At 44.2% G+C, this 27,791-nt stretch overlaps 1 protein-coding gene across 2 annotated transcripts; it reads left to right on the forward strand.

Annotated features, from left to right (window-relative positions):
- The first annotated feature begins 889 nt into the window (after nt 1–889).
- mmp11a (matrix metallopeptidase 11a) lies at nt 890–26,814 on the forward strand. 2 transcript variants are annotated; one of them, XM_080766767.1, is made up of 8 exons: nt 890–1,079; nt 9,618–9,874; nt 16,509–16,652; nt 18,800–18,933; nt 19,828–20,060; nt 22,403–22,607; nt 23,618–23,878; nt 24,230–26,814. In XM_080766767.1, exons 1-8 carry the CDS (start codon nt 957–959, stop codon nt 24,346–24,348), a joined length of 1,476 nt encoding a protein of 491 aa, XP_080622893.1. In that variant the 5' UTR covers nt 890–956; the 3' UTR covers nt 24,349–26,814. The 2 variants fall into 2 exon arrangements, with proteins under 2 accessions (XP_080622893.1, XP_080622894.1); XM_080766768.1 differs by having other exon boundaries at nt 18,818–18,933.
- Nucleotides 26,815–27,791: the final 977 nt, after the last annotated feature.

The following is a 27,791-nucleotide window of genomic DNA, read 5'->3' on the forward strand; positions in this document are numbered from 1 at the left end:
TCGATTTGTTTCTCTCCAAGACGCTGAATTTGTCTGTCTGTCTGACTGACGCACACGCACACACTTACATCCTCAGTTCCTCGGTTTAGGCCTACTAGACATTCTCTCCTTTATAAATGTCATCCTGCATACAGTATGGCTGCTTGGCTCCAATATAGGCTAAACGTCCTGTTTAAATATTATCCTTGTCTGCATCAATTGTTTTTTTTGTTTTTTTCCATTCGGTTTCCAAATCATGTGTATGATTTATGTTGGCTTAATGGAAGTCCATTGTTCAACTTCATTATTGATATCTTTTCATTGTCTTTGTTCTGTCTTCTAGCTGTCTCTTACGCACACGCGCACACACACACACACACACACACACACACACACACACACACACACACAGAGAGAGAACCCCCACTTTCTCTCTGTTTGGATAAATATAACCAAGTGGAGTAAATTCCTTTTGTCTCATCATCATGCACGTGCACGGTTTGGCTTGTACGCCCCCCCCCCCCCCCCCCTAACATTTGCATCATCCGTGCAAATAAACCGAAACCCCTCTAAAAAAAAGGACTTGAACCACACCACAGGTGGGTCATCTGTTTTGAATCCAAGTTCGCCGCGGCGCGCGCGCACACACACACACACACACACACACACACACACACACACACACACACACACACACACACACACACACACACACACACACAGAACTGCAGCATTGAAGTGAAGGGGTTAAGTGTCACGTGGGGCGCGGGTGGTATTATCACCCCAGGCTATAAAAAAAAAAGTGTATGTGAAGTTTAAAAAAGAAAAAAAAAGAGCAGAACAAAGAAATCCGAATCTATATAAGAGCCCCCCCCAGAGGAGGCAGAGTCATTCTCCAACTCTCCCTGCATGTCGGAAAGAGAACGCTGTTCTTGTAACGTCTGGCTGTGCATGGTTTGTCCCTTCCTGCAGCGGTGATGATGATGTTGATGATGCGGACGCTTTCTCTGCTCTTCACGCTGCATTGCTTCCGAAGCATGCATTGTTCGCCCGTCCACCGTGGATCATCCGGCGGCGGCGGCAGGTACAAAGTTGCACCGGTGAGTAGTGGAAAAAAATGTTTCTATTATTATTATTATTATTATTATTATTTGGGCTATAGGCTACTTTGTGTTGTTGTTGCTGTGTTGTTGTTGTCGTCCGGACCAACAAAGAGCAGAAAAAGGAAAATAATAGGCTACAAACTTTCGCGAGTATATCACTATAAAAGCAAATGACCGTTATGTTGTTGTTATTATTATGGCGTGCGTGCGTGCACTTTCTGTTGGTCCAAAACAAAACACGTTTGCGTGGATTATAAAAGCCGCGAGCCACGCATTAACTTTGTTTTCTTATTTATTTATTTTTACATTGCATTTATAAAGAATTGTGAATGATTGTGCCGGGATGGTTGGTCATAGCCCACATGGTTCTGCTGCTTCAGCACTATTTTGCAGTTTGCACCTTCACGCATTCTGTCCCTGCTGCAATTGCACCATTAATTAAGAAAATGGGTACTTTTTACACAAAACGATGAGCTGTAGCCTATGACCGGTCACTGTAATTACACTTTTAACTGCATGGACGTGCATTATGGCTATACCTGCTGCATGCATACAGTAGCCTACATGTAGCCTAGTGTTTCCTCTGAATAAATTACTGTCATCAAGCCTTTTGCATGCTCAGCACTGATGGCAGCACAATTCGTACAGTCATGTCCTGACAGCGGGAAAAAAAGAGAAAACTTCATGTCTGATGATGCCTATACTACTATGATCTTTCTGGCTTATTGCGCAGCCAGTCAGTCAGCCAGCCAGTCAACCGTTGGGGTGATGATTACCTTAATACCACCGTATGGGAAGAGAAGAGCTTCTCTGAGGAAATAAGACATGGTTGTTCATGGGCTCCCATGTTTGACTGCAGGGCAGGAAGCCGTAATAACAGGTCTTCTAGGCATTTTGTCAACAACACCATAAAATAGAGAGAGGGAGAGAGAGAGGGGGGGGGACCTCCATAGACTATGTGGCGGTGGGTGGAAGCCAGCATATGTATGTTGTTAATGTTATGTTGGCATTGGCATCAGTTGCAGACATCAACACATTAACACATTCAAGCTTTTGCTTTTTTTCCAACATCATCATTCCAATCCAATCCACTCAACTCAAGGTTTACAAATTAAGTGCTGTAGCCTACAGAAAGTGAAAAAGCTAAAAACACATAGCGGTAATAACAAAGCCACACAGAATCGTGGCATCACAGAAACACTCAAACAGAAGTAAAGGTCAAGGTGTAAAGGTGGGTCTTAAGGTGAGTTTTAAAAGTCTCGATGGTGCACAGGGGCCAGTTTGACATGATGGGGAGGAGAGCTCCTTACACAATTTGGGGGCTACAAAAGTCGACAGAAAAGGCTCGGTCACCTCTTGTCTTTAAACGTGTCTTCTTTGTGACCTCAAGTTTCAACTGGCCTGCAGACCACAAATGGCCCTGAGGGAGTATAAACCTTTGAATTTGCTTCATTGCAGTATTTTGGCTTATATATGTAGCCTATATGGAAGAGTCACAAAGTGTGTCTGTATGTATACTATAACAAGTTTCTGTAAGCACTAATGTGGTATCCCTGCGCATAACTCCATAGGTTTACTTGCAGGCTAAGCTGTTGACGGAGTGGATTAGGGTTATTGTGACGTGCAGCCTCACTTTTTGTCAACAGCGTGATTTAGCTCAAAGGATTGTAACGAAATTAAGTGGAACGCATGAAAAGCTGCGCGTATCCACCCACACATTATCAGAAAGAAAGCGCTTTTGCACCTGTGTGGTGTGGTGACAACTTTGTTATGTCTCTCGCTCATTTAGCCTGGTGGAAACTCTAATCTTTAGTTTCGTCAATTTGTTCCCCCATTGTTGACAAAAGCGCCAGTGATTATACAAGCTCGGACAAGTCTCCCCGTCTGTGGCATTTGGGGCAGCAGGGATACAACACAAACACGCTGCTTTCTCTCTCCGGGGAAGAAAAAAAAAAACGGCAGTGAACTCCATGTCTAAATGTTTAGATATCCCCACTGTCAACAAAACCCGAGTGCCGGCCTCGGCTCTTCTTCCTGTTTTGTCCCATATATCTTCGTCCGTGTCTTTTTGGGGCAAAAACTATTGGGCAAAACATAGAGCGTGAGACCCCAGGTGACATCAGAGAGCACTCTGGCTTCCCATCGGCTTGCTTCCATGAGCAGAACTAGGTCACAGCTGCAATCGCGCTGACTATAGCTACCCAATGAAAGACACTTGTAGAGTGTGTGTGTGTGTGTGCGTTTGCGTGTGCGTGTGTGTGTGTGTGTGTAGTTACGAGGCACATGTGCGCCTCCCTCTAGAAATTAATCAGAAGCTTTTAGTTCGTTAGTTGGAGGAGAGGAGGAGGAGGGGCCTTTCTGCCTTGATGTGAATCGCCCATTGATGTGGTGGCCAGCTAGGTCATGCAAGGGGAGCGCAGAGCATATCATCACTGACTGACTGTCACTATTCCCAGCTCCACAGATAGGAAGTAAAGATTATTAACCAGGACTCCGTGTGTGAGTTCAGTTTGGGACAGGTTTAACAACAACTATATGCTGTGCATGCAATAAGAGATTGCAGTAGAAAAGAAACCTCAAGGACTCAGCAGAGGATATTTTGGTGTCATGGAACGATAAGACATGCAGTCACACCCAGGGGTTTGTATCATCTAACCATGCACTGCCTTCTCTTGTGTTTCTGATTTTCCAGCCGATGTATTGGATTTTGGGGGATAAGGAGGCCGATAGAAAAAGCATATAATCTCCCCATATCTGCTACAGTAAATCCTCTAGCGAGGAAGCAGCCCCCTTTGTCCTTGTTTTATCGGCATAAACACGCCCTTCAAATCAAGACGGCATCTCTCTCCTCGAGTAAACAGTCACTTAAGACTTATTGCCTACTGTCCTGAACTGAGTGGATGTTAGATTAATGTTATTTAGACATTCAGAGCTAATCTTAATGGAGAATCTACTTTTCGAGTGGCCCAGTGGCCCTCGGTTACCCCTTTTTCCCGGCAAGCTGCGTTAAATTAAGCAGATCCTCTTAGGATGCACCACGAGTCAGCAGTTCTGCTGCTGTTGCTATAATGACAACATGCTGAAAACATGATCTGTATTCTGTCAGCACGGCGCCTCTTTTTGCTCAAAGTCGTATGCTTTTTTTTGCCAGGTGCTTGAAAAGCGCCTGGACTACATTTGCACCCACCACTACTGGCGACCGTAAAGACGACTGTACTAGAGACCTTACTAGCGACCTAGTCATGATGCCTCCTAAAAAAAAGTTAAAAACCCATACTCTGAAGCCACCGCAACGCAGAGCGAGTGGCAACAGAAGCTAAAGCTATGAGCAAACTGGAGCTAGAGGACAACCGTAACAAAAGCAAGTGAAAAGAACGTCGGAAAACGAACGAAAACAGGCGCTACAAGAGCTTGTTGCACCTGGCAGTTATGACTGAGAGTCATTCTTGTTGCACTGTACCTTTTACAGAGATACGTCGCTGAAATAATGCTCAAATGCAAACGCAAAGCTAGTGTTGTTAAAACAGAGACACTCTTCAGACGCATGCCGTGTACAGGCATGTTAACGTGCGCTTTGTGAATACCACAGTCAGATCCCCTCCACTATAGCTCACAGATCTTGTCATCAACATAACCAGAAGCTAGATGTGTCCATACATGTAAGAGACCCCCCCCCCCACCCCCCCTTCCTCTATCCTCATGTGCACATAATGATAAAGCATCCGACAAAAGGCCTTCGGGGCTGAGTCTGGCTGTTGAGGTTAGTGTCTCATCACTGACTCTCGTCACTTCTTTGCTCACTCAGCAGATTGTGATGGGGCTTTATTCTCCCGGGGACTTTTTCTGAAACATTGTGCTATACAGTCTCCGTCCTAACAGGATTTCCATTGTCTGTGCTGAAATTACATGAGCATTACATCAAGCGATGTTGGGCCACAAAGCCTTCCACATCTGCGTGACTGCATGCGACTGCCAAAACTAAACCTCCTGTGAACCACTGAACTTGATTGAACTACTAAAAACTTTACATTTTCCATCTACATTTTCCATCTTCTACACTAAAACATACGATATGAAAAAAGAAGATGATAAAGCGCTCCGTGGGTCCTTAAATATAGAAAACTGTAAACAGGTGCTCTTTGGAGAGGGTTTTTTTTTTGTTTCAGGACAAGAGTTCTTTTAAAGAGATTTAAAAAAAAGTCTTCTATGTCAGTCGCAGATTCGATTTTTCAAAAATAGCAGACCTACAAGCTCGTAGCGCGCCACTCGGTGGCACGCTATGAGCTTGTAGATCTGCTATTTTTCAATAGCTAAAGCATAACATGCTGCTTACACCAAAATGGGTTCCCGTTCAGAATGGGTTAAATATAGAAAACTGTAAACAGGTGCTCTTTGGAGAGGGTTTTTTTTTTGTTTCAGGACAAGAGTTCTTTTAAAGTGGTGGCAAACTTAAAGAAGGTCCAATTAAGGCGACTCTGCTCACAGTTCAAGTAGAAAATCCTTTATTCCATTAGTGGAATAATCATTTTTTCAACTGTGCTTTTTACAAAAGGTATTGAACATTAAAATAACTCTTGTCCTAAAACATATGATACAGTCTGCTCTGCTCATTGAAGTACTATAGAACCAGTACTAGAGCATCGCAGTCCCTCCCCCTTTCAGAACGACGAGTGGCCCAGGAAATGCATTTTTCCCATAGGCATTTCAAAACGTATTTATTTAAAGACCTTTTAAGCGTCGTACAAAGCCAGCCAACAAATCATGACAACACACACAATATTTTGGACAAATAATTACAAAGAAGAAAAACAACAAAAAAGTGTTGTAACCTGCCGTTTCTTTCTATTTTCTAATTCTTTGTTTGGCCCGAAAAATTGTGTCTATCCTACATCACCATGCTTGAATCATTGAGCTATCCTGGGGATCGTTACCATCACCCTATACGGCGGTCTTGGTGGCACACACAACGACAACCCTGACATCGATAGTGCAACACGTTGTTATCTTTGCACTGACCAAACCTTCTCAGTTAATGAACTTGGCATATGGGTGTAACCTTGAACTTTGATCCAGACCTGTTGGTGGGTCTCTCTTTGGAGACGTATTGGCTGTGTTTTCGCTCACCCTGCAGGCAGGGTCAGACAGGGTCAACTATAGGTCCATTTGACACTTGAGTCGGGGCTATTTCGTCTAACCGTGCAAGCGTTTCATCTCTCATGCCTTTGAAACGACAGGGGAGACCACATGCACCTACTGCTTAGAATTAGCCATGTTTTACAACCCTGGCAGCCCAATACTCCTCTCAACTTACTGATTGGGATCAGTCTGTTTAGAAATAACAGTCAAAACCCCTCTCTGAAAGGGATATGTTGACATATGCCAATTTTAGCCAGTTGTTTTTCTTCAAACATCAAAACCAGGACTCAATTAGCCCTTTATGTAACCACTTATTCCCTGTTTTATACTTAAAATTACACCCGTGTGAAGTGAGTGGTGCAACTCGGTGTGGGGGACCCCAGGGGGTCCCCGGAATTCCCACACCCACAGGAACGAGCCCAGGGTGGTGGCCCGAACTGTGTGGGGGTCCCCTGGGGGTCCCTCTACTGTACTGCACTGTCACTGAACTGTCACACCCAAAATCATCATATATACAGTTAATGTGTGTGTGTGTGTGTGTGTTAGGCTGCACAACAGTGACACTTGGTGATGAAAACCAACTAATTTGCTATTTTCGTGCTCGGACACAGAGACACACATAGGAGTGGTTGCCAGCCAACAAAGTCATACAAGGAACAGCTTTAGGAGTAATGCCACTTTAGTCGGCCATATTGCGTCCTGACTCCTGAATGCATGGTCAGTGCAAAGCCTGGATTTCAGTGTGAAAGGACGAGCTAGAACTATTCATTTCAGGGGGAAACTGGCAGACAAAAATATGAAAAACCTTTTATTTCGTTAATGTGACCCGCCGTCGCCGGAAAAGACAAAAAAAGGGCAGAAATTCCAAAACGTCAAAGGGTATCTTTCAAACTAAGTGAAATGTAAAAGGCAATAAGAACAGTGGAGCCAGTCTAATGGAGAGATGGCGGCTAGAGGGGGGGGGGGGGTGTGTGCGTCTCTCCCTCGATCAAGGTCCATCACTCACTGTGAACTAAAGCCCCTTTACTTTCTGTGGTCAGGAGGAGTTGTAGGACTCGGGGACTGACTGTTGGAGCACATTCCATGAATCCTGCTGGGTATTGTTCTCTGTGGCTCTGTAACCACACAGCAGTGTTACAGCCCTGCACAGCACAGTGGGACGGACGGTGGTGGGTCACTTGATTCAGAACATAATAAAAACACACCCGGGAATGAGTCCAAACACATTGTCCATAGACCACAATGCAGACCGCGGCTATCTTGCCATTAAGCTAATGGGTGGTAAGTAGACAGCCCAAACATCCAAACCCCTGGCACAAAGTCATATCTGATTGTGTTAAACGATGTTCTCACTAACATTGCAGCTGTACGAAAAAAGCTTGAATTGTCTTCTTTCTATCTGCAAAGTGTTTGTTTCATAAAAATCCAACGTAGACATGTTATGTATGAGCTCCTTTCTGTCAAGTCATTCCTCGCAGGTGATTATTCTTCTTCTAAGTGTTGCAGTTTGGGAGTGCTCGTTGGATATCACTCAACGGGCCTGCAGTGTAACCACCACCTGTTTTGAATTGTCACAGAATGCATGCAGCAGGACCGGACGTTGCTTTACTGATAACGAGTGCTTCCAAACTCCCAAAACTTGCAGGTGATCACCTGCGAGGAATTTCTTGACAGAAAGTAGCTCATAACATGTCTGCGGTGGATCTTTCTTTATGAAACAAACACTTTGCAGATGATTGAAAGAGGATAATTCAATTCAAGCTTTCCGTACAGCTGCAATGTTGCCGAGTTTGACGTCGTTTAATTAATACAATCAGATATAGGACTTTTCTGTTTGGATGTTTGGGCTGTCAATGGCAAATTGCAGCTACAGTATAGTTGCCACCCTGCCATTAACCCATTCTGGGCGGGAATCCATTTTGGTGTTAGCACACTATGCACTATGCTTTAGCTATTGAAAAATAGCAGATCTACAAGCTCATAGCGCGCCACCGAGTGGCGCGCTATGAGCTTGAAGGTCTGCTATTTTTGAAAAATCGAAGAGCGACTGACATAGAAGACATTTTTAGAATCTGATCTCAGGTCAGAATGGAAAACTGTCAGGATGTAGAAGACATTTTTAGAATCTGATCTCCGGTCAGAATGGGTTAACTTAATGGCAAGATGGCCGCGGTCTGCATGAGGTTAATGTGGGACGATGCCTCCACCTCCTCAACGTGCACCGTCAGGGCTGAACATCCCACAGGGCCTGTTCTCTTCAGCAGTAGAAGAGGATAAGTTGTAGAAGAGTGTGTAAGTTTGGTAATTTAAGGAACGGCCCAAAGCGCACCACCAGAACTGTAAAAAAAAAAAAAAACGTAATTCGGAAGCTTTGGTTGGCGCCACGCGAGAAGCTAGTGAAACACTACTGTGGTCATGGAGAGGAGAGCCTGCACTCTCTGTAATTTCCCCCTGATGCAATAAGCAAAGCCATTTCCTCTCTTTTTGGCAGGGGGGGTATTTACTCTAATAGGTAGAGGGATAAGGGACAGTGATAGTCTTCTGGGACCCACTTTACGACAGAGGAAAAAACAACATGACCAGATTACAAGTCTCTGTGTTGCTATATATATATATATATATATATATATGACCAGCATGTAAATATCACAATGAATGAGTAGAATGGGGAGAAAAAAAACTATGCTTCTGCCACCTCATAATTTACTTAAGTGTTTGCCTCAGTTCAGAAAGAAAGGACAACGTGGTTTTTTTTCTCCTTCGCTTGCCCCAAATGCCAGTCTCACATTATCATTATGCAGGTGTGAATGACCCAGAGAGACAAGAGTGGAAAAGATGCCGACTGATAAAGTCCTGACGTCACTCGCTCATCCCCTGGTTTGAGGAAATAACGTTTATCGAGAATGACATTGAGTCATCTTAAACAGTGTTGTCCATGAATGTCTAGTAGGAAGTAGTAGGGCGCCAGCGGCGCGTGGCATTTTCACATTATAAAACAGCCTAAAAACGTTTTATTTTTTATTTTTGGCCACTAAAGTATAGCTTTAGACCATGACGGAGGGGCGCCGTCTCTAGCGAACTTAAGCCCCGAGAGACACCACCGAGTCAGCATGCTAAAGCTCGCGAGTTGTCGTGTCGAACGTCGTGAAGTTCGCTACAGCCGACTCAGCCCCATTCGAGTTGCGACCCGATATGGACAGAATAGTAAATTATTATCTTTCATATATCGATGAAGTACAGTACATTAACTGACGGAGAATTCCGACAAAGGCAGACAATGGTTTGGGTTTCCGTCAAAGGCAGCTCTATTGTGAAAAAAATCATCTAGCTATATACTGTCTCTGATATATGAAAGTAAGAAAGTTGATGATGAACGCCGATGGGCTGTTTGTTTTGAAGGGCTTGCTCCACATGTCCGAGAAGTTCCACGACCTGAAGAAGCGAGGAAGGATCGCGCATCACGCCCAGGACCTGGTGAAGGAGGCGAGCCTGCTGCCGCCGCCGACGACCGCCAACGCCAGCGAGCTGTGGAACCGCCCGCGCTGCGGCGTCCCGGACTTCCCCACGCAGAAGGAGCTCCACTACAGAGGGAAACACAGGCAGCGGCGCTTCGTCCTCTATGGAGGCCGCTGGGACAAGACAGACCTCACCTACAAGTACGTGTCACTCACCACATATATATATATATATAGTACTCAACTCTGCACTACACTATTCTATTCAATGTACTACCGTAGTCGGAATGTAAAAAAATTCTTCTAAATCATGACAGTTTTCTGAAATAGCTACTGTATGTTTCTATGTCGGTGGTGCTCAATATTTCATGTCAAGGACCTCAAAAACTATATGTAATATAGGCCGCCGACCCCCATCTGAAAATATGTTGTTCCAGGGACCCCCCCAGAAGCAAAGATTTGAGTTAAAAGCGTTCGCTCTGAAAGTAAAATATATATTCAAAGATGTGCGCCACATTTTCGAGATTTTTCAAAAATAGCAGACCTACAAGCTCATAGCTCGGAGCCAATGATTTGATCTATAGAGCGTCGCAGTCCCGCCCCCTACCATGGCCCAGGAAATGATTCTCCGTTCATTTTCCTCATAGACATTTCAGAAAGTATTTATTTAAAGACGTTTACGCTGCGGACAAAGCCAACTCTTGTCGTGACAAATCATGACAACGAACAAAACTTTCGGGCCAAACAAAGAATTAGAAAGTAGAAAAAAACGGCATGTTACAACACTTTTGTTGTTGTTTTTCTTCTATGTAATTATTTGTTTTGTCCAATTTTTTTGTGTGTGTTGTCATGATTTGTCACGACTCGAGTTGGCTTCGTACGGCGCTTAAAAGGTCTTAAATAAATAATAAATACTTTTTGAAATGTCTATGGGAAAAATGCATTGCGATTCATTTCCTGGGCCAGGCGTCGTCATGAAAGGGGGCGGGACTGCGACGCTCTATAGGAGACTTCTAGTAGGAGACGGTTTGAGTCTACTCCGCGGGGCATCACATTCATTACTCAGGAATGCAACGAGAGAGAAAAAAATTAAGAAAAAACATGAATTCAAGCCTTCATGGAGTGTGAAATTGCGACTGCAGGTCGCAGTTAACTATGGAATTTAACATTTCCTGTCAGTGTGTGTGTGTGTGTGTGTGTTGGTTGGTCACCCCAGGCAAGCCACCCAGGTTATCGTGACATCACGTGACATCAGCCCCCTGGTCACCCCAGGTGCCCAGGTTATTGTGACATCACATGACATCATCAGGGATGGATATATAGTATATACTGTAGTAAATGCGACCTGCTGTCGCAGTTAAGCACCCTGATGTCATGGCCAGCAACTCATCTGACCTCAAACCATTAGACCTCTGCCTCAGCCAATTGACCCACACCTATACCATTTTGATTACTTAACCAGTCCACGTTTCACAGTCAGTTTGCACTCTTCAGACACAGGCAGACAGACAGATACGGGGATCTCCATTATGGGCACAAAAGGGCTCAAGACTGTTAAAATGGGTGTTATGACAACAGGTTCCCAACTTGCATCGTTCCCAAGTAGGCCGGTGGCCGACGGGCACATGTCTATAGTGTACACAATATCCACATCGTTTTATAGGGTTCATGGGGTTGTCAAATATGGTGCAATAAATCATAGACCTAAACAGTCTATTTGAACTTGCACTCAACAGTGTGTGCATTTAACAACATTGGGGTACAATATGGTTGAAGCTGAGCCAAAGATGGCGAGATGAGTTATATTTGCTCATATAATTGATTGGCAGTATTATTTTTATAAAAGGAGTTTCCACTCATGAAAATTCCATACTTTATGATTTATTTGGCTACTTGTCATCATTGCCCTGGAGCCATAATTGAGCCGTGTGTTGTCATGATATACTGTACTGCCAAGAAGACATACAAGGCTTTAAGCTGCAAAGATAAGACATCCACCAGCTGTAAAAAGTGACAGATACTCTGATAAAATGACGGATCGCTCAAAATACCAAAAGAAAAAGCAGGTAACTTGTATCCTAAAACGTGTATCCCTAAAGTGATATAGCACTTGCTGAATAATGTGTTTTAAAGATAGCCTACTGAACAATGAACTTGTGTTGCTTGCCGTCTCTGTCAACACATTTCTTTTTTCATTTTTGGATGAAAGGCACAGGTACAGGCATACAAAGAAAATGCACACAAAACATAATTCAAATTCTTTGCCAACTGCAATCAGTGGCTTGCCCCTTGCCTCATTGTGTCAACACATTTCTTCTGAAAAGTTAAATGGCATTCTTGAAAAACAAGAGTTTGTGTTTCTGAAAACACTGCATCTGAAGAATGCGATTGTTTTTCTTTCATCCGAGTCCCACCACAACAGAGTACAGCACAGCATGCTATATATAGGCTGTTGTCTGTCTGTCTGTCTGTCTGTCTGTCTGTCTGTCTGTCTGTCTGCCTGCCTGCCTGCCTGTCTGTCTGTCTGCCTGCCTGCCTGCCTGTCTGTCTGTCTGTCTGTCTGTCTGTCTGTCTGCCTGTCTGCCTGTCTGTCTGTCTGCCTGCCTGTCATGAATACTTTCCTTGTAGCAGCCATTGTTTATTTTATACAATATAAAGAACGAGAGACAGAACAAAGGGCTTTTGTTATCAGTCACAATGATAACCGGGAGAGAAAAAAGGATGTATTTGGCATTATGTCACGACTGCAATTCAGTCCTATCTGAAACCGTCAGAAATGTTTAAATTAAGATAAGAAAGGGTAAGATAAAGATAAGATTCAGTTATGGAGCTCCCCCCCCCCGCCCCCCCAGACACACGCACGCATGCACGCGCACAGAAAAGAGAGACCATGCAGCTCTTAACTTTGTGCGCAGAGTATTCCAAGGCTAGGAGACAAACATGGCCCATTTCAATCCAGACCTTGGGAACGGACTGCAAAAAAACAAGTCCCGTCAAAAACAATGAGCTTCCTTCCATTCCATCCATGTGTGTGTGTGTGTGTGTTCCGTTGAGACAGAGCACATGTCTTAGAATGGTGAGAAATTATGAGAAACAAAGTCAAAGTTGCACAATTTGTCACAAACGTTACCGCAGTGAGATTTGTTCTCCACATTTGACCCGTTTCTTGGAGCGGTGAGCTGCAGCCGTGTCGTGCTTGGGAATCATTTGATTAGTTGATTTGACCCCCCAATCCAATCCACTGATGCGGAGTGCCAAGCAGGGAGGCATTGGGTCCCATTCTTTACAGTCTTTGGTATGACCCGGCCGGGGATCGAACCCCAACCGACCTCCCAGTTTCAGGGCGGACACTCTAACCACTAGGCCACTGTCTGTGGGGACGTGGGGGGCACGGTGGCACAGTCGGTAGGTGAGGCGAAGGTCCTAGGTTTGATTCCCACTCGGGACGATGTGGGCACTGGGGGGCGTGTTCTCTCCTCCACGTCATCAGTGCCCATACCCGAGGTGGGGTTGGCGAAAGGGCCTTTCTGTGTGGAGTTGCATGTTCTCCCTGGGTCCCCTAGGGTCCTACCCTCACAAAACATATGCAGTAATCCTTGTCTCTAAACTACCTCCCCCTGGCCAGCCGGGGTGCCTGATGGAGGGGAAAGGAACTGGTCGGAATAACGTGTTCCTTCCAGGCGCTACGTCCGGCTGGGGAAACTCCCTCCTGTCGGGTGTAAAGAAGCAGCTTGGACTCCTCATGCATAGAAGGGGGCATGAGGTCAGTCCGCTGCCGCCACCCGCCCCCCAGGTTGGCAGAGGAAGTGTAGCACCCAGGATTACATTATATAATTGACAGTGACACTGGGTGAAAAAATGGGTTGCAAAATCGTGGGATAAAAAAAAAAGAGAATGGGAAGTTGAAATGCTAACACGCCAAAATGGCATAGTACTAGTCTATGTATGGACACGGAGGAAGCCGGTCCACTTCATAGCATACAAGAAAGATTGTGGTACTCTAGAAAGCTTCACGAGCAGCGCTCAAATAAACCTCAACACGCCATGATAGATACAGTATTATGCTCAGCAAATCTTTCTGTCATTAATATGATTTAATTCATCACACCCTGCTAGGCGTGTTTAGCTTCTACTTAACCCACTCAGGGTCGGAGAACCCCTTTCTGGTGTTTTAAGCATTATGTTATACTTTAGTTATTGGAAAAAATAGCAGATCTACAAGCTCATAGCGCAGCACTCGGTGCCGCGCTATGAGCTTGTAGATCTGCTATTTTTTTTAACATCTTGAAAATGTGGCGCAAATCTTTGAATATATATTCTTTTTAACTCAAAACTTTGCTTCTGGGAGGGGGTCCTTGGAACAACATATTTTCAGACGGGGGGTCGGCGGACAAATTCAGATGATTCTGGGGGTGCTTGACATGAACATGGTTGAGCACCACTGACATAGAAACAGGTTTTTAAGAAAACCGTTTGGATTTAGAAGCCTTTCATTTTATTTTATCGGCATCAGGTCTAAATGGGTTAATGTATCGGCTACCGAAACTGCTGAAAGACAGGAAACACGGCTATTAACTTCTTCTAAATCCTGACAGTTTTCTGAAAAACAACATCTATCCATGTGGTTCTTCAAACTATTTCATGTCTAGGACCCCCAAAATTATATGTATTCGGCCACCAACCCCCATCTGAAAATGTTTTGTACCAGCCAGGAACCAGGGACCCCCCCCAGGTGCAAAGATTTTAGTTAAAAACGTTCGCTGTGAAAGAATATATATTCAAAGATTTGCGCCACATTTTCACGAAAATAGCAGACCTACAAGCTCGGCACTCGGTGCCGCACTATGAGCTTGTAGATCTGCTATTTTTCAATAGCTAAATGATAACATTATACGCTTAAAACACCAAAAGGGTGCAGGTTAAAGTGGTTACTGTAAAAGCTAAAGGTGACACAGCTGCGGTCCAGGTCTTAATGGATTAACGCAGGTGTAACCAAAGCCGCTCACATCACACACCGCTACTACTGGAAGGCACTTGAACGTGAACCACAAGCCTTCGGCGCTCAGCGGAATTATGTGATCCAGGGAGCCGGATATGAATACCGTATACATCTGAGAGCCATTATTCCACTACACCTGAAAGGGATCTGGTTGAAGTAGAAACGTTTTTTCTTTTTTTAATAATAATTTGTTAGAGGGAACCTCAGTTGAGAACCGCATATCTGTACCGATATCTGATACTCTTTTCAACCGTTACAACGAACGAACCCAGGAAAGCGTCTGTGTCGTATTTCATTTTATTTTTAACACTTTCTAACCATAATTTGGAATGCATTTGGAATTATTTCCTGGGCCTGCCGTCGTCATGAAAGGGGGCGGGACTGTGACGCTCTATAGCAGCACCCTAACTCTGTTTGACCAGAATGGAACAGAGCCTTCATTAGTGTCATTGGTAACACCTGTGAAGGAAGTAGGGAAGTGGCCCGAGTTCTTTCCAAAATGGCGTGTATACGTGTGCATAGAGGCCGTTCTGTTTGTTGGGCCAATTTCAGTCTATAGGAATATCAATATCATCCCCATGACATTACACAATTTACTATAATAAGCCGCATAACGCAAGGAACCCCACACATCGGTCGTATATGCATTGTTACAGCTGTTTACATTTTTTGGCATGGAATCATCATTATTAAGAAGGCATTAAGGCCCTGTAAATGTAGCGCATATGAGTGATGGTGTCTGTTTATGACACATGAGGGAGGGGGGAGGTGTTTCTCATACATCACACTGGGTGGTTTCACCCCCAAGAAAAGGGAAAAAGGAAGACCATGATATGATATAGTATTATCTGGTATCAGAGCCCTAGGGGCGCTGGCTGGCAGCAGCACACCTCATATCAGATGAGATGAGCAGCGACACCTGCAAGGCTGGTGGTCCCTGTTGTGTGCAGCCATCTACAGTTCCTGACGTGTGTGTATGTGCGTGTGTGCGACGCGCGTGCATGCGCGTGCGTGTGTGTGTGTGTGTGTGTATGTGTGTGGTTGGACGACATGCATGTGTCTTTGCCTCCGCGTGTGCTCTACAGAAATATATCACTTAGAAACAACAAGCAAGACCACACCGTCAAAAAAATAACACATGACAACAAAGCCAAACAAAAACCACAGGGACTCTGAAACGGAATTAAAGGTGTGAAGGTGGGTCTTAAATGCGAGATTTAAAAGTCTCGATGGTGCGTGGGGGCCAGTTTGACATGATATGAGGGGAGCTCGTTACACAATTTGGGGGCTACGAGTCGACAGACCTCTGGTCTTTAAACATGTCTTCTTTGTGACCTCGAGATTCAAGTGGCCTGCAGACCACTTGAAGGGAGTTTAAACCATGAGATCAGAGAGATACTGAGGTGCCAGACCGTTCAGTTGTTTAAAAACAAACAATAGAATCTTAAAATCTACAGTACTCTAAAAACGAACAGGGAGCCAGTGAAGAGAGGCGTGTTGGTGCGTGAGCGTGAGCGAGTGCCAGCTGGGTTGTGTGTGTGTGTGTGTGTGTGTGTGTGTGTGTGTGTGTGTGAAGAGGCATTCCTTACCAAGGTGCTTAAGTACCAGCGTCTTAAGGATGCCATTATACAGCTTGGCTACAAATGTAAACCACTTGTGTTCATATTTGGATGTCCATAAATCAGTCGTGAGGGGCCTGCAGATTGTAGGAATACCCAAGCCGAGAGCTGATCAGGCAACATGTCCCCCACCCCAGGGTGGGGCGTTTTCCCTGGCAGATGATGTTATATTGTGTGTGTGTGTGTGTGTGTGTGTGTGTGGTTGTCCCCAACCCAGGGTGGTGCGTTTTCCCTGGCAGATGACGGAGGACAAGGTGCGCCGTGTTTTGCAGGAGGCTCTGCGCGTGTGGAGCGACGTCACGCCGCTCACCTTCACCGAGGTCCGCAGCGGCAAGGCCGACATCGTCATCGACTTCACGAGGTGAAGGAGATGTTTTTCTTTTTCTTCCCTCCCCCCCCCGTGTGCGAGCAAAGCTTTTAGCGAAGCTTAGCCCATTTAGGCCCCGACGTCGAAATTACAAAAAAATGTCTTTTAATTTTAAAATGTATTTTTTTCTGGAAAATCCTCATGTTTCTATGTCAGTGGTGCTCACTATTTCATGTCAAGGACCGCAAAGATTATATGTAATTGCCTGCTGTTCCAGGGACCACCCCACCCCACCCCCCCAGAAGCAAAGATTTGAGTTACAAACGTTCTCTCTGAAAGAATATACAGTAGCCTATATTCAAAGATTTGTGGCACATTTTCAAGTTCATGAGCTTGTAGGTCAGCTATTTTTCAATAGCTAAATTATAACATAATGCTTAACCCATTCAGACCGGGAACCCATTATGGTGTTCAGCATCATGTTATGCTTTAGCTATTTAAAAATAGCAGATCTACAAGCTCATAGCGCGCCACCGAGTGGCGCGCTACGAGCTTGTAGGTCTGCTATTTTTGAAAAATCGAAGAACGACTGACATTTTTTTAGAATCTGATCTCAGGTCAGAATGGGTTAATCAGACCAGTGTGTGTCCGGTGGAAACCTCGTATGAATCTGATCTCAGGTCAGAATGGGTTAAAACACCAAAAGGCGTTCCCGTCCAGAATGTGTTAGGCTAGCAGAATCAAGTCGAAGCAGAATCAAGTCAAACATATTTACGAGGTTTGCCTCTCTGACAAAGAGCCTCGCCAACAAAGCGTATCGCAAGGAACAAAGGGCAGAAAGACAGAGTAACAACAAGAGTTGAAAACAAGAGGGAACAAGTACATCATGAATCCAAAAATATGTTGATAGAGCTTACAGTATTTGTGGGTTCAGACTGAGGTAGAGAGAGAGAGAGAGAGACAGTACCAACGAGAGAGGGAGAGAAATCTTGCCAGTATGGTTGTGTGTGTGTGTGTGTGTGTGTGTGTGTGCGTGTGTGTGTGTGAAATGACAAACATAATGACAAACAGCGGAGACCATAATGAACATAATGGATGGTGTCATCTTCTTAAATCAATCAAGAAATAACAAAAATAACAACAAACAGCTGCAACGACATGACAAAGTCCTGCCGTCGTTTCTTTCTTCCCCTATTTGTTCATTTGAAGATCAAAGGGAGTGCAGCAAGAGTTTGCGTTTAGCCCAGACTTAGTAGTATGCAATAATACCCACATACTTCACCCCCGAAATGAAAATATTTATATCAGTTACTCACCCCATGTTGCCTCGAACGCCTGGAGACATTGGTTTTTTTTTCGCCCTCCTCCTCGCATGCCTCCCCGATGAACAAAGAACCGAGAGGAGGCTTGATGAATTCGGCGGCCGCGTCTAACGACAAAAACAACACATCAAATGATGATCAAAACATCCGTTTTGTAAACCGTCACATAACTTAGAGTAACAGTACAGTCCATTTATCCAGCTGCAATGCTCTGTACTTCCAAAACAACATGCCATCTATCGTGCCACTCGTGAACTGTTTAATGCATTTCCGTGTAAACAATTAAGTCTCGCACTACAAACGAGTAGTGTGCATGTTGAGAACACGCACATTCTCGCCCGCCGGGAAAGCAGTGCCAAAGGGGGAAAAACTAAAGGCCCCCAAAAAATCCAATCTAAAGCTGAATCGAAAAGAAATCGCGATTCTAGATTCAGACACCTTGTATGTGATCTCATTTCTAAATTTTGAGCAAGAATGGTGCAGCACGATTTGGCTGTCCAATTCATTTTAGTTACTCTTATTTTTTGCTACAAGAGAGAGACTTTAAGAGAGGTTTAAGTCAAGCACTTTGATGTCTGTCTGTCTGTCTGTCTGTTTAAAGCCACAGTAGTTATGGCTCCAGGTGCCACATTTTGAATGTAGTTAATGTTCAGCAACTACAGACTATAGAAGACAATAAATATTACCAAATATTACCACGATTCTCCCACCAATGAGAATCGTGTGAAAATCGTGAAAAAAAGAAAATCGAGATTCACATTTGCGCAAGAATCATGCGGCACCAAGTCAATACGGCAACACACGGGGTGAATCACTTGATACAAACATCTTCATTCCGGGGGTGAAGTATTCCTTTAAGATATCTTTTGGAACACATAGGTACTGGCACGGGGACAGCCTTCCGTTCGACGGGCCCGGAGGTATCCTCGCCCACGCCTTCTTCCCCAACACACACCGGCAGGGCGACATCCATTTCGACTACGATGAGTCATGGACCGTCGGCAACAACATGGGTAAGCCTTTGTCTTTTTTAGAGGCTATAATAAGTAGGTACAGTAAGTATAAAGTAGAGGATCTGGCTGCCAAGTCTCATTGTTATAGTGACATGAGGCAAATATTAAAGGTATTTTCTGGTATTTGATATAATCTCCTCAGAACACCAAATATGTGTTGGTTTGTTTGTTTTTAAATCACACACCCGTGTGAAGTGAGGGGCACTCTTATCATCGTATACATGTACATCATCACAACGAAAAATAGACACTGTGTCTATTTGCCTCAGACACTATGACGTAAAGTTCTCCATTCATTGTCAATGGGAATTTCATGTTTGTTTAAGACGAAGTTTGTGGACGGTAACCACACGGCTCGATGTAGGAGGGGCTCCAATGCTTGGCTTTTGAAAGTATGTCATATGGCTGCAGCCAAGTCTATGGACTTTTGATGTTTGTTTAGGTTTAGGGCACTAAACGTGACATCATATGGCAGCCAAGTCTATGGACTTTTAATGTTTGTTTCGGTTTAGGGCACTAAACCTAAACAAATTAAACTATTCACCAAGTGAATAGTGCTAGTGAATTTATTTCCCTCTACAACACAAATTGTTTTCGGCCCCAAAACAGCCGACGTACAACCTCACCACCAGTCAGTCACCACACGACAGCGCGTCGGGACATGTCGTGACAGTTCTGTTGTTGTTGCAGATCGTTCAACCCCCAACCCCCAACCCCCCCCTCGCCCTGCCCCCCCCCCTCCCCCCCGCCACCCCCCAGAACTAGGGATGCTAGGGTTCAAGTTCAGAAGTGCTTAGAGCGCTCGTCTCTCACTTGTAAACAAACAGACTGCACCCGTGTGCAGCGCAGATACATTACATACTGTATGTATAACCCTGCTGATAATACATACAGGCACAGACCTTCTGCAGGTGGCCGCCCATGAGTTTGGTCACGTCCTGGGCCTCCAGCACTCCAACGAGCCCGGAGCCGTCATGTCCGCCTACTACAGCTTCTCCTACCCGCTGGAGCTGAGCGACGACGACAAGCAGGGCATCCAACACCTGTACGGCAAGCGTCCGCAGGTCCTGCCCCCGCCGCCGCCCCCGCCCGTCAACCCCGAGACCAACGAGATCACCATCACAACGGTGAGACCTGCAGTGTTCTTTTCGTCGACTATAAAATGAATACGAAAAATGTTCGTCGACTACCTTTTTTTCCACTAAAACAAAATAAAAACAAAAAATAAACGAATCTATGATGACTTAAACTATATAAGACTAAATATATTGTCAATTTCGTCAACAAATAAAAACTAGACTAAATGTTAGGGAGGAACTAGTGGACAAGAGATCCAGTAGCAGATCTACAAGTTCACAACGCGTCGCAGCTTTTCAGCATGCAAACAAAGTGTAAAATCTGCCATTACAACGGCATCAAGGCCTGTCAAAACACATTTTAGTCGACTAAATCAACTGTAGATTTAGTCGACTAAAACTAGACTAACATCAAAACATTCCAGGTGAATAAAATTATTCAAAAGACTATGACAAAAACAACACTGGGTGAGACTACACCTAAGATTCCATGCGCGGACAAAAGAAGCTGTCTTTTGCGTCATTTCCGGGTTTTTTAGACAGCTGGTGGATGGAATTGAGGCTCTAAACCCACGTGGCAGATTGCCGCGGCGGCCAGATTCCCTGGAAAAGCTTGCCCCGCAGTGGCATTCTGCCGCGTGGAAGTTCAAGTGTGCCCACGCTGAGAAAGAGAGAGAGAGAGAGAGAGAGAGACTCTTCAGGAAGCGGGTTAAAAAAAAGGTCAGAAGGCTCTATTCTCTGCTGTGCTGACGGGGGGGGGGGGGGGACATTTTTCAGGAAATTAACCCATTCTGAACGGGAACCCGTTTTGGTGTTGGCATCATGTTATGCTTTAGCTATTGAAAAATAGCAGATCTACAAGCTCATAGCGCGCCACCGAGTGGCGCGCTACGAGCTTGTAGGTCTGCTATTTTTGAAAAATCGAAGAACGACTGACATTTTTAGAATCTGATCTCAGGTCAGAATGGGTTAATCAGACCAGTGTGTGTCCAGTGGAAACCTCGTATGAATCTGATCTCAGGTCAGAATGGGTTAAGAAAAACATGTCTGTCTGAAACACTGCCGTAGCTCATCACTGCCTGCACCAATCGCTCCAACCTTTCCCACAAGCATTGACCGTAATATTACGGAGGTACAATAGACACAGCGGTGTGCGCACCACTCAAAAAAATGTGTGGAATGCATTCTGGAATTAGCAGCAAAGAGTTTAAGACAGTATGCAATTTAAGGGCCTTGCAAACGTGAAGCGAGGAACGCAGGCGTTGTTGCCTGGATGGATCAACACACTAGGTCTCCTCCCGGTCTGTTGAAGAGGGGGCGCAACAACGCAAGGAAAACACAGGTCAGAGCAAAAACACAGGTCTCATTGAAAATGAACTATAGGCGCATTTCATCGCTTCCCGTTTGCAAGGCATCAATAGCAAGAAGTGCATCTGTGACCTTGTTCACGCTGAAGGGGGGGCAGACTGAAGTTACTGTATAGTTAACCCATTCTGACCTGAGATCAGATTCATACGAGGTTTTCCACTGGACACACACTTGTCTGATTATCCCATTCTGACCTGAGATCAGATTAAAAAAATGTCAGTCGTTCTTCGATTTTTCAAAAATAGCAGACCTACAAGCTCGTAGCGCGCCACTCGGTGGCGCGCTATGAGCTTGTAGATCTGCTATTTTTCAATAGCTAAAGCATAACATGATGCCAACACCAATATGGGTTCCCGTTCAGAATGGGTTAATTAGGAGCCCACATCTTCGGTAAGGTATCGTCCAAGTTCAGATTTACAGTAGCAAACTGTAAAACGACTATGTATACTAACCAGAGGGTGGGGGAGGTATTTGTACTTTACTTGAGTATTTCCAATTTACAGTACTTTTACTTCTACTCCACTACATCTCAGAGCCAAAATTTGTACTTTTACTTCACTACAATCATTTGAAAACTTTAGTTACTATAGTTACTTTGGCGATTTAAATTTTGATTAGAAAACATACATTAACTACTTCAACCCATAGACTTCAACCCTATACATTTCGGCCCTTTGAATAGCAGATATACAAGCTCACAACGTGTCGCACCGCGACACACTGTGAGCTTGTAGATCTGCTATTTTCAATAGATTCTGTACACTTGTGAAATGGGACATTCTGCAACGAGTACTTCTGATGCCGATACTTTTGTACTTTTACTCAAGTACATTTTAAATTCCATACTTTTACTTGTAACGAAGTAGTTGTAAATTGCAGTATTGGTACTTTTACTTAAGTAAAACAACTGAGTACTCTTTCCACCACTGCTGAAATGAAAGCAAACGCCAGGGCGGCAAACCACCCCAACATTCACCGGTGTGTTCGGGAAGTGAACAAAGTGCTCTCGTCTTGTTTTCCTATAGCCCGACGCCTGCCAGACGGACTTCGATGCCGTGTCTATGATCCGAGGGGAGCTGTTCTTCTTCAAGGCGGGCTACGTGTGGCGCATCCGGGACGGGCACCTTGAGCGGGGGTACCCGGCGCTGGCCAGCCGCCACTGGAGGGGCATTCCAGACAACATCGACGCCGCCTTTGAAGATCAGTCAGGGAATATCTGGTTCTTTCAAGGTGCGGCGGGACGACGGCGGGAGATGATGCTATATAACCCTCTCTTGCTTGTTATGTGGTTTACTGGTTGAACGTTAGGGACGGATGGATCACAGGAGCGCCTCGGGATGTTTAACACAGCAGGATAAACATAACCAGTCAAACATCTTATAATCCTTGTAGCCCAGGATAACTATTTTTTAAAGAATGTTAATTACCAGGCTTTAAACTAAATACCAGGCTTTGGATTCGTGACATGTAAGTCTTTCATGTAAATATTTCAATCGCGCTTAGATCAGATAATGTATGTAAATTACCAGTGGCGTGCACAGACATTTAGAGGGGCAGGTGCTCAAGTGAAAAAAAGGGCACCTTGTGCAGCGTGTGGAACCGGCCGGTTGCATGCCTTAATAGTGTGAAATTTATAGTTTTTGGGGCATAAATAATATATTAGAAGCTTTTTTTTTAATATCAAGAATTGATATGCTTCGCCATGTTTTTTGTTGCCATTTTTTCAGGCACTTTGAGCAGGCCAGCAGTGAGGGGACGGACGGTTTGAGACATATCTCTAGGCAGTAGGCAGGCAGTAATTAATGTAGGTAGGAAGGTGCAAGACTATTGAGAGCTTTATAAATATGGCTAAAGTATGGCTCCAGTTAGCCTACTGCTTCTGTCCTGTTCTGTTTGCACGCAACAAGAATATATGCCTCCTCCTCCACCGAAGAAGAAGAGATTAGTCCAAAGGAAACGTTTTAGTTTCGCTACTAGTAAATGTGTCTGATTATTTTAAGTCTACTTTTGTGTTTGTGTGTCTAACTCTAAAACTGTCATATATAACTCTATGACTACTGGGCTGTCAGCTGTTCTGTTGCGCATTGCACACATGTAGGCGTGCGCGTGCATGTCTGGGGCGTCATTAACATGCCGTAGGCTACTGCGGGGAAGGAAAATCACCATTACGCCACTGCTCGCAAATGTCCTCTATGTTAATCTGAGGTATATCCAGTGTTGATTCTCCTCCTCGTTGCTAGGTGAGAACTACTGGGTGTTTGACGCCGAGAGACAGATCAGGGGTCCGGAGTCCATCCGGAGCCTGGGCCTCTCGGTCAGCCACATCCAGGCGTCCCTCCGCTGGGGTCAGGACAGCAACTACAACACCTACTTCTTCAAGTCGGGAAGCTACTGGAAGTTCAGTCCGCGGGAGAACCGCGTGGACTCAGTCTACCCTCGCAGGATGCAGGACTGGGCCGGCATTCCCGACGACGTCGACGCTGCCTTCAAAGACATATATGGTAAGTTCTCTTAACTCAATAACTTAATATTATGCTTCTAATAAACAAGAAGGAAAGAGCGTGAGATGAAACCAAATGGAACCCGCTCTCTCAAGAGTTAAAGATCTACAATCCATTTGTTTACCAACTTTTCCATCATGGAACTCCCTCTAGGACCACTCATTTACCTTGGCCCATGTTTTAACTGGTTAAAATGACCAGTTTCGCACTCTGTGACATAACCAAAAAAACTCATTCCAGGCATATCCGAATGCTACCCCATATTAGCGGCCAGGAATGTAACACTTAACCGTGTCTCTCTCTCTCTCTCTCTCTCTCTCTCTCTCTCTCTCTCTCTCTCTCTCATATAAGGCTACGCTCACTTCATCCGCGGAAGGCAATACTGGAAGTTTGATCCCGTCAACATGAACTCACTAGAAGGCTACCCCCGCTACGTCGGAATGGACTTCTTCGGCTGCAGAAATGTGTGAATAATAATAGCGGCAGCACAGCCGCCGCGGTGAATTTGAAACGAAACGGTTTCTGTGCTTTGTGACACACAGAACCTTTCATAATAATGTACTACATCCTGTGGAGGCAGGGGGGGGGATACTGAACTGAAATACTGATCAAATCAATTACACCTTCTTTCTCAGGAAAACTTAATTGACGATGTTTCCTCAGAGTTGGCACTTCATGTGCAGCTATATTCATATTTATTTTTGCACATTGTTGTTTCTGGCGCCCCTTGTCCTGATGTCGTGAACCGCACGCGTCCTTCCTACCTCCTTTCGGTTGATTGGGGTCGGTTGAGTCGGTTGGAAGATTGATGTAGTAATTCACAGACTGAAGCGCAATAGAACGTGTCATCCTTATGTGTAGTTTTATCTGTTAGTTTACTGTGTCATCATTGTGGATGTATTGTATCTATAGGACAGTGGTTCTCAAAGTGGGTGCCGCGGCACCCTAGGCCAGGGTGACGTGACGCAAGTCAAGTCAGGGGGTGCCTCAGAAAAAACATTTGGGAATTCATCAGTATCACTTCAGTTTGACCATTTAGACCCACTAGACTTGGCAAGACCTCCTCGCCAAAAGATAGCCGATCTACAAGCTTGCAATGCGTCGCAACGTGACGCGTTGTGAGCTTGTAGATCGGGTATTTTTGGTGAATGCCCCCCCCCCCTAGAATAAGAATGGTGCGGTTTACATGGTTAAACTCCAAGCATGTTCAATAAAATAGAAAACACTGTGTGTGTGGACCTGCTCGGTACAAGAGGATCATTTAGTAATTTACTATAAGCCTTTGGTATTAAGTATTATTAAATTATCCTCTTGTACCGAGCGGATCTACAGTGTGCGGGAGTATTTTAAAATAGAAATTTAACGGGGGCCAAGTATTAACATTTATCGGTCCTAAATGGAAACAAATATTCTCTCCAGTTTTCCTTGTGACATACTGTATACTGTATAGTTTTGGGGGAGAGATTTACGTACCGTTAATATGACAACAGGTGCTATAAAAGTAACGATGTAATCCAAAATCCGGCACCCCCGTGGGTTTGGGAAAGTTATTTTCAGGGGTGCCCCGAGACATTTTAGAGCCACTGATCTAGGGCAGTGGGGTTCCCAAAGTGGGGTCCCGTGACCCCCAGGGGTCCTTGAGGGAGTTCCAGGGGGTAGGGTCCGTAACCTAATGCATGGAGGTCTTTGAAATTAAACGGGTTGAGAATCACAGCTAGAGCCGTATAAATCTTCTCATGGGGGGGGGGGTCCCTGGCATATCTTTTTTTAAATGGGGGTCCGCGGGATCATTTGTGTCAACTTGGGGGTCCTTGACATGAAAACGTTTGGGAACCACTGTGCTAGATGCAGGGAAAGGAGCGCTGTATGTGTGCTGCTGCTGACAAAGCTCTAGGGCGCCATCTACAGCATGTCAACGTTTAACTGCAGGAGAGCTGACATGATGTGTTGACATTGTTTTGTTCTCATCCCAGTGATGAAGGTCTTTCAAAAACCGATTACATGGTGCTCTGTTCAGGTCTCTCATTATTATTAAGGATTCTTCAGGAAGAGCAACTACTGTATCGATTACTACTAGACCCTCCAGAAAGAAAACCAAAAAAAACATGATTATGCGGCTTTAAATCATTGAATTTACGATGAAATATGCATGGTTTTTATGCGATTATATCCTGTGAAATTAGCGGGAATTTGTGTAAAAATGACAAATGCAAAATATGCGAAAAGAAGCGGAATATGCGGAAAGTTGTGAAATATGTGTAAACACGTACGTGGGATTTTCTGTAATTCTATGCTGTGAAATATGCGGGACGTTTGCGTGACTATCGCTGTGCCCCTTTTTGGAATAAATTGACGCCTTCATAATCTGCGCGGTCGCATAAATAAACACATGTTTCTGGAGGGTCTATATCACCATATATCATTGCCTATATATCACATTCATGAAATATATACCTTAACAAGAATACCATACTATGTGGTGATCTCAGCACTTAAAAAGAAAAGAATACAGAGGGTGTTTGAATCCTCTCAGCACAGAGACAGATATGATAGTCAGATGAACGTTTGCCAGTGCTGGACACTGACACTTCATTTCATTATTCATCCAGTGTTTTATTATTATTTTAGGTCTGTTATTAGTCTGTGTGTTGTTGTAGTTGTGTTGTTGGTTTTTCCTTCCCCCCCCCCCCCCCCCCCCAACAACTCTTTTTTTTAAGCATTTACTGATCACTGAACTCTTGACTATAGTGTGAAAACCTTTGTATTTATAACTAAGCACACCATTTAGGCAAACACTTCTTGTACATAACAGGTATTTGAGATTTTTTTCTTTTTTTTCCTACTCATAATATGTAGCCTATAGCCTGTAAATTGACATGTATGAATTATTGTTTATTATTATTTTATTCCTTTCTAATAAAAGCCCTAACCTCATACTCAGCTGCTGTCTGTCTATATAGGGAGGAGATTGAATCAGTTGTTTTCGTCGACTAAAACTTAAGACGAAAAATGTCCGTCGACTATCTTTTTCTACTGACGAAAACTACATGAAAACTAAGCTATGATGACTAAAACTAAGACTAAATATACTGACGATTTCGTCAACGATTAAAAACTAGACTAAAATGTTAGGAAGGGACTAGTGGACAAGAGATCCAGTACAAGTCATTTTACACTTGGTTGCATGCTGAAAATAGCAGATCTACAAGCGCATCGGCTATTTTCAGCAAATGTAAAAAACAGTCATTACGACGCCATCAAGGCCCGCCAAAACACATTTTAGTCGACTAAATCACCTGTAGATTTAGTCGACTAAAATCTTATGATATTTAGTTGACTAAAACAAGACTAACACTAAAACATTCCAGGTGACTAAAATGTGACAAAAACTAAATTAAAACTATTCAAGTGACTATGACTAAAACTAAAATCAAAATGTGCTGCCAAAAACAACACTGCTTAGTATGCACTGTATTTACTGATCGCAGAGGGGAAATTACTGTACTGCATTTGACCCAGCAGTACGTGCTGCTCAGGTGAGCGTATATGGGGAGCAGTCTGTACACCAGTGTTGTTTTTGGCAGCAAATTTCTATTTTAGTTTTAGTCATAGTCTCTTGAATAGTTTTCACTTGGTGAAAATATAGTTTTCACATTTTAGTCACCTGGAATGTGTTCGTGTTAGTTTAGTTTTAGTCGACTAATGTCATGAGATTTTAGTCCGCACACTAGTTTCTAGAGCCCAGAGACTTACTTTTAACATTTTAGTCTAGTTTTTATTTGTTGACGAAATTGTCAATATATTTAGTCTCAGTTTTAGTCATCGTAGCTTAGTTTTCATTTAGTTTCCATTTCGTTTTCGCCAGTGAAAAAAGGTATTCGACGAACATTTTTCGTCTTAGTTTTAGTCGACG

The sequence above is a fragment of the Protomyctophum bolini genome, assembly GCF_963924005.1.
Source record: "Protomyctophum bolini genome assembly, chromosome: 6".
NCBI classification, from domain to species: Eukaryota; Metazoa; Chordata; class Actinopteri; order Myctophiformes; family Myctophidae; genus Protomyctophum; species Protomyctophum bolini.

Bases quoted from the DNA above. Each gene is read 5' to 3' on its own strand.
- mmp11a (XM_080766767.1), top strand. From the start codon at position 957: ATGATGATGTTGATGATGCGGACGCTTTCTCTGCTCTTCACGCTGCAT. The intron at 9,875-16,508 runs GTACGTGTCACT...TCCCCAACCCAG, and splicing joins AAGACAGACCTCACCTACAA to GGTGGTGCGTTTTCCCTGGC. The intron at 16,653-18,799 runs GTGAAGGAGATG...TGGAACACATAG, and splicing joins ATCGTCATCGACTTCACGAG to GTACTGGCACGGGGACAGCC.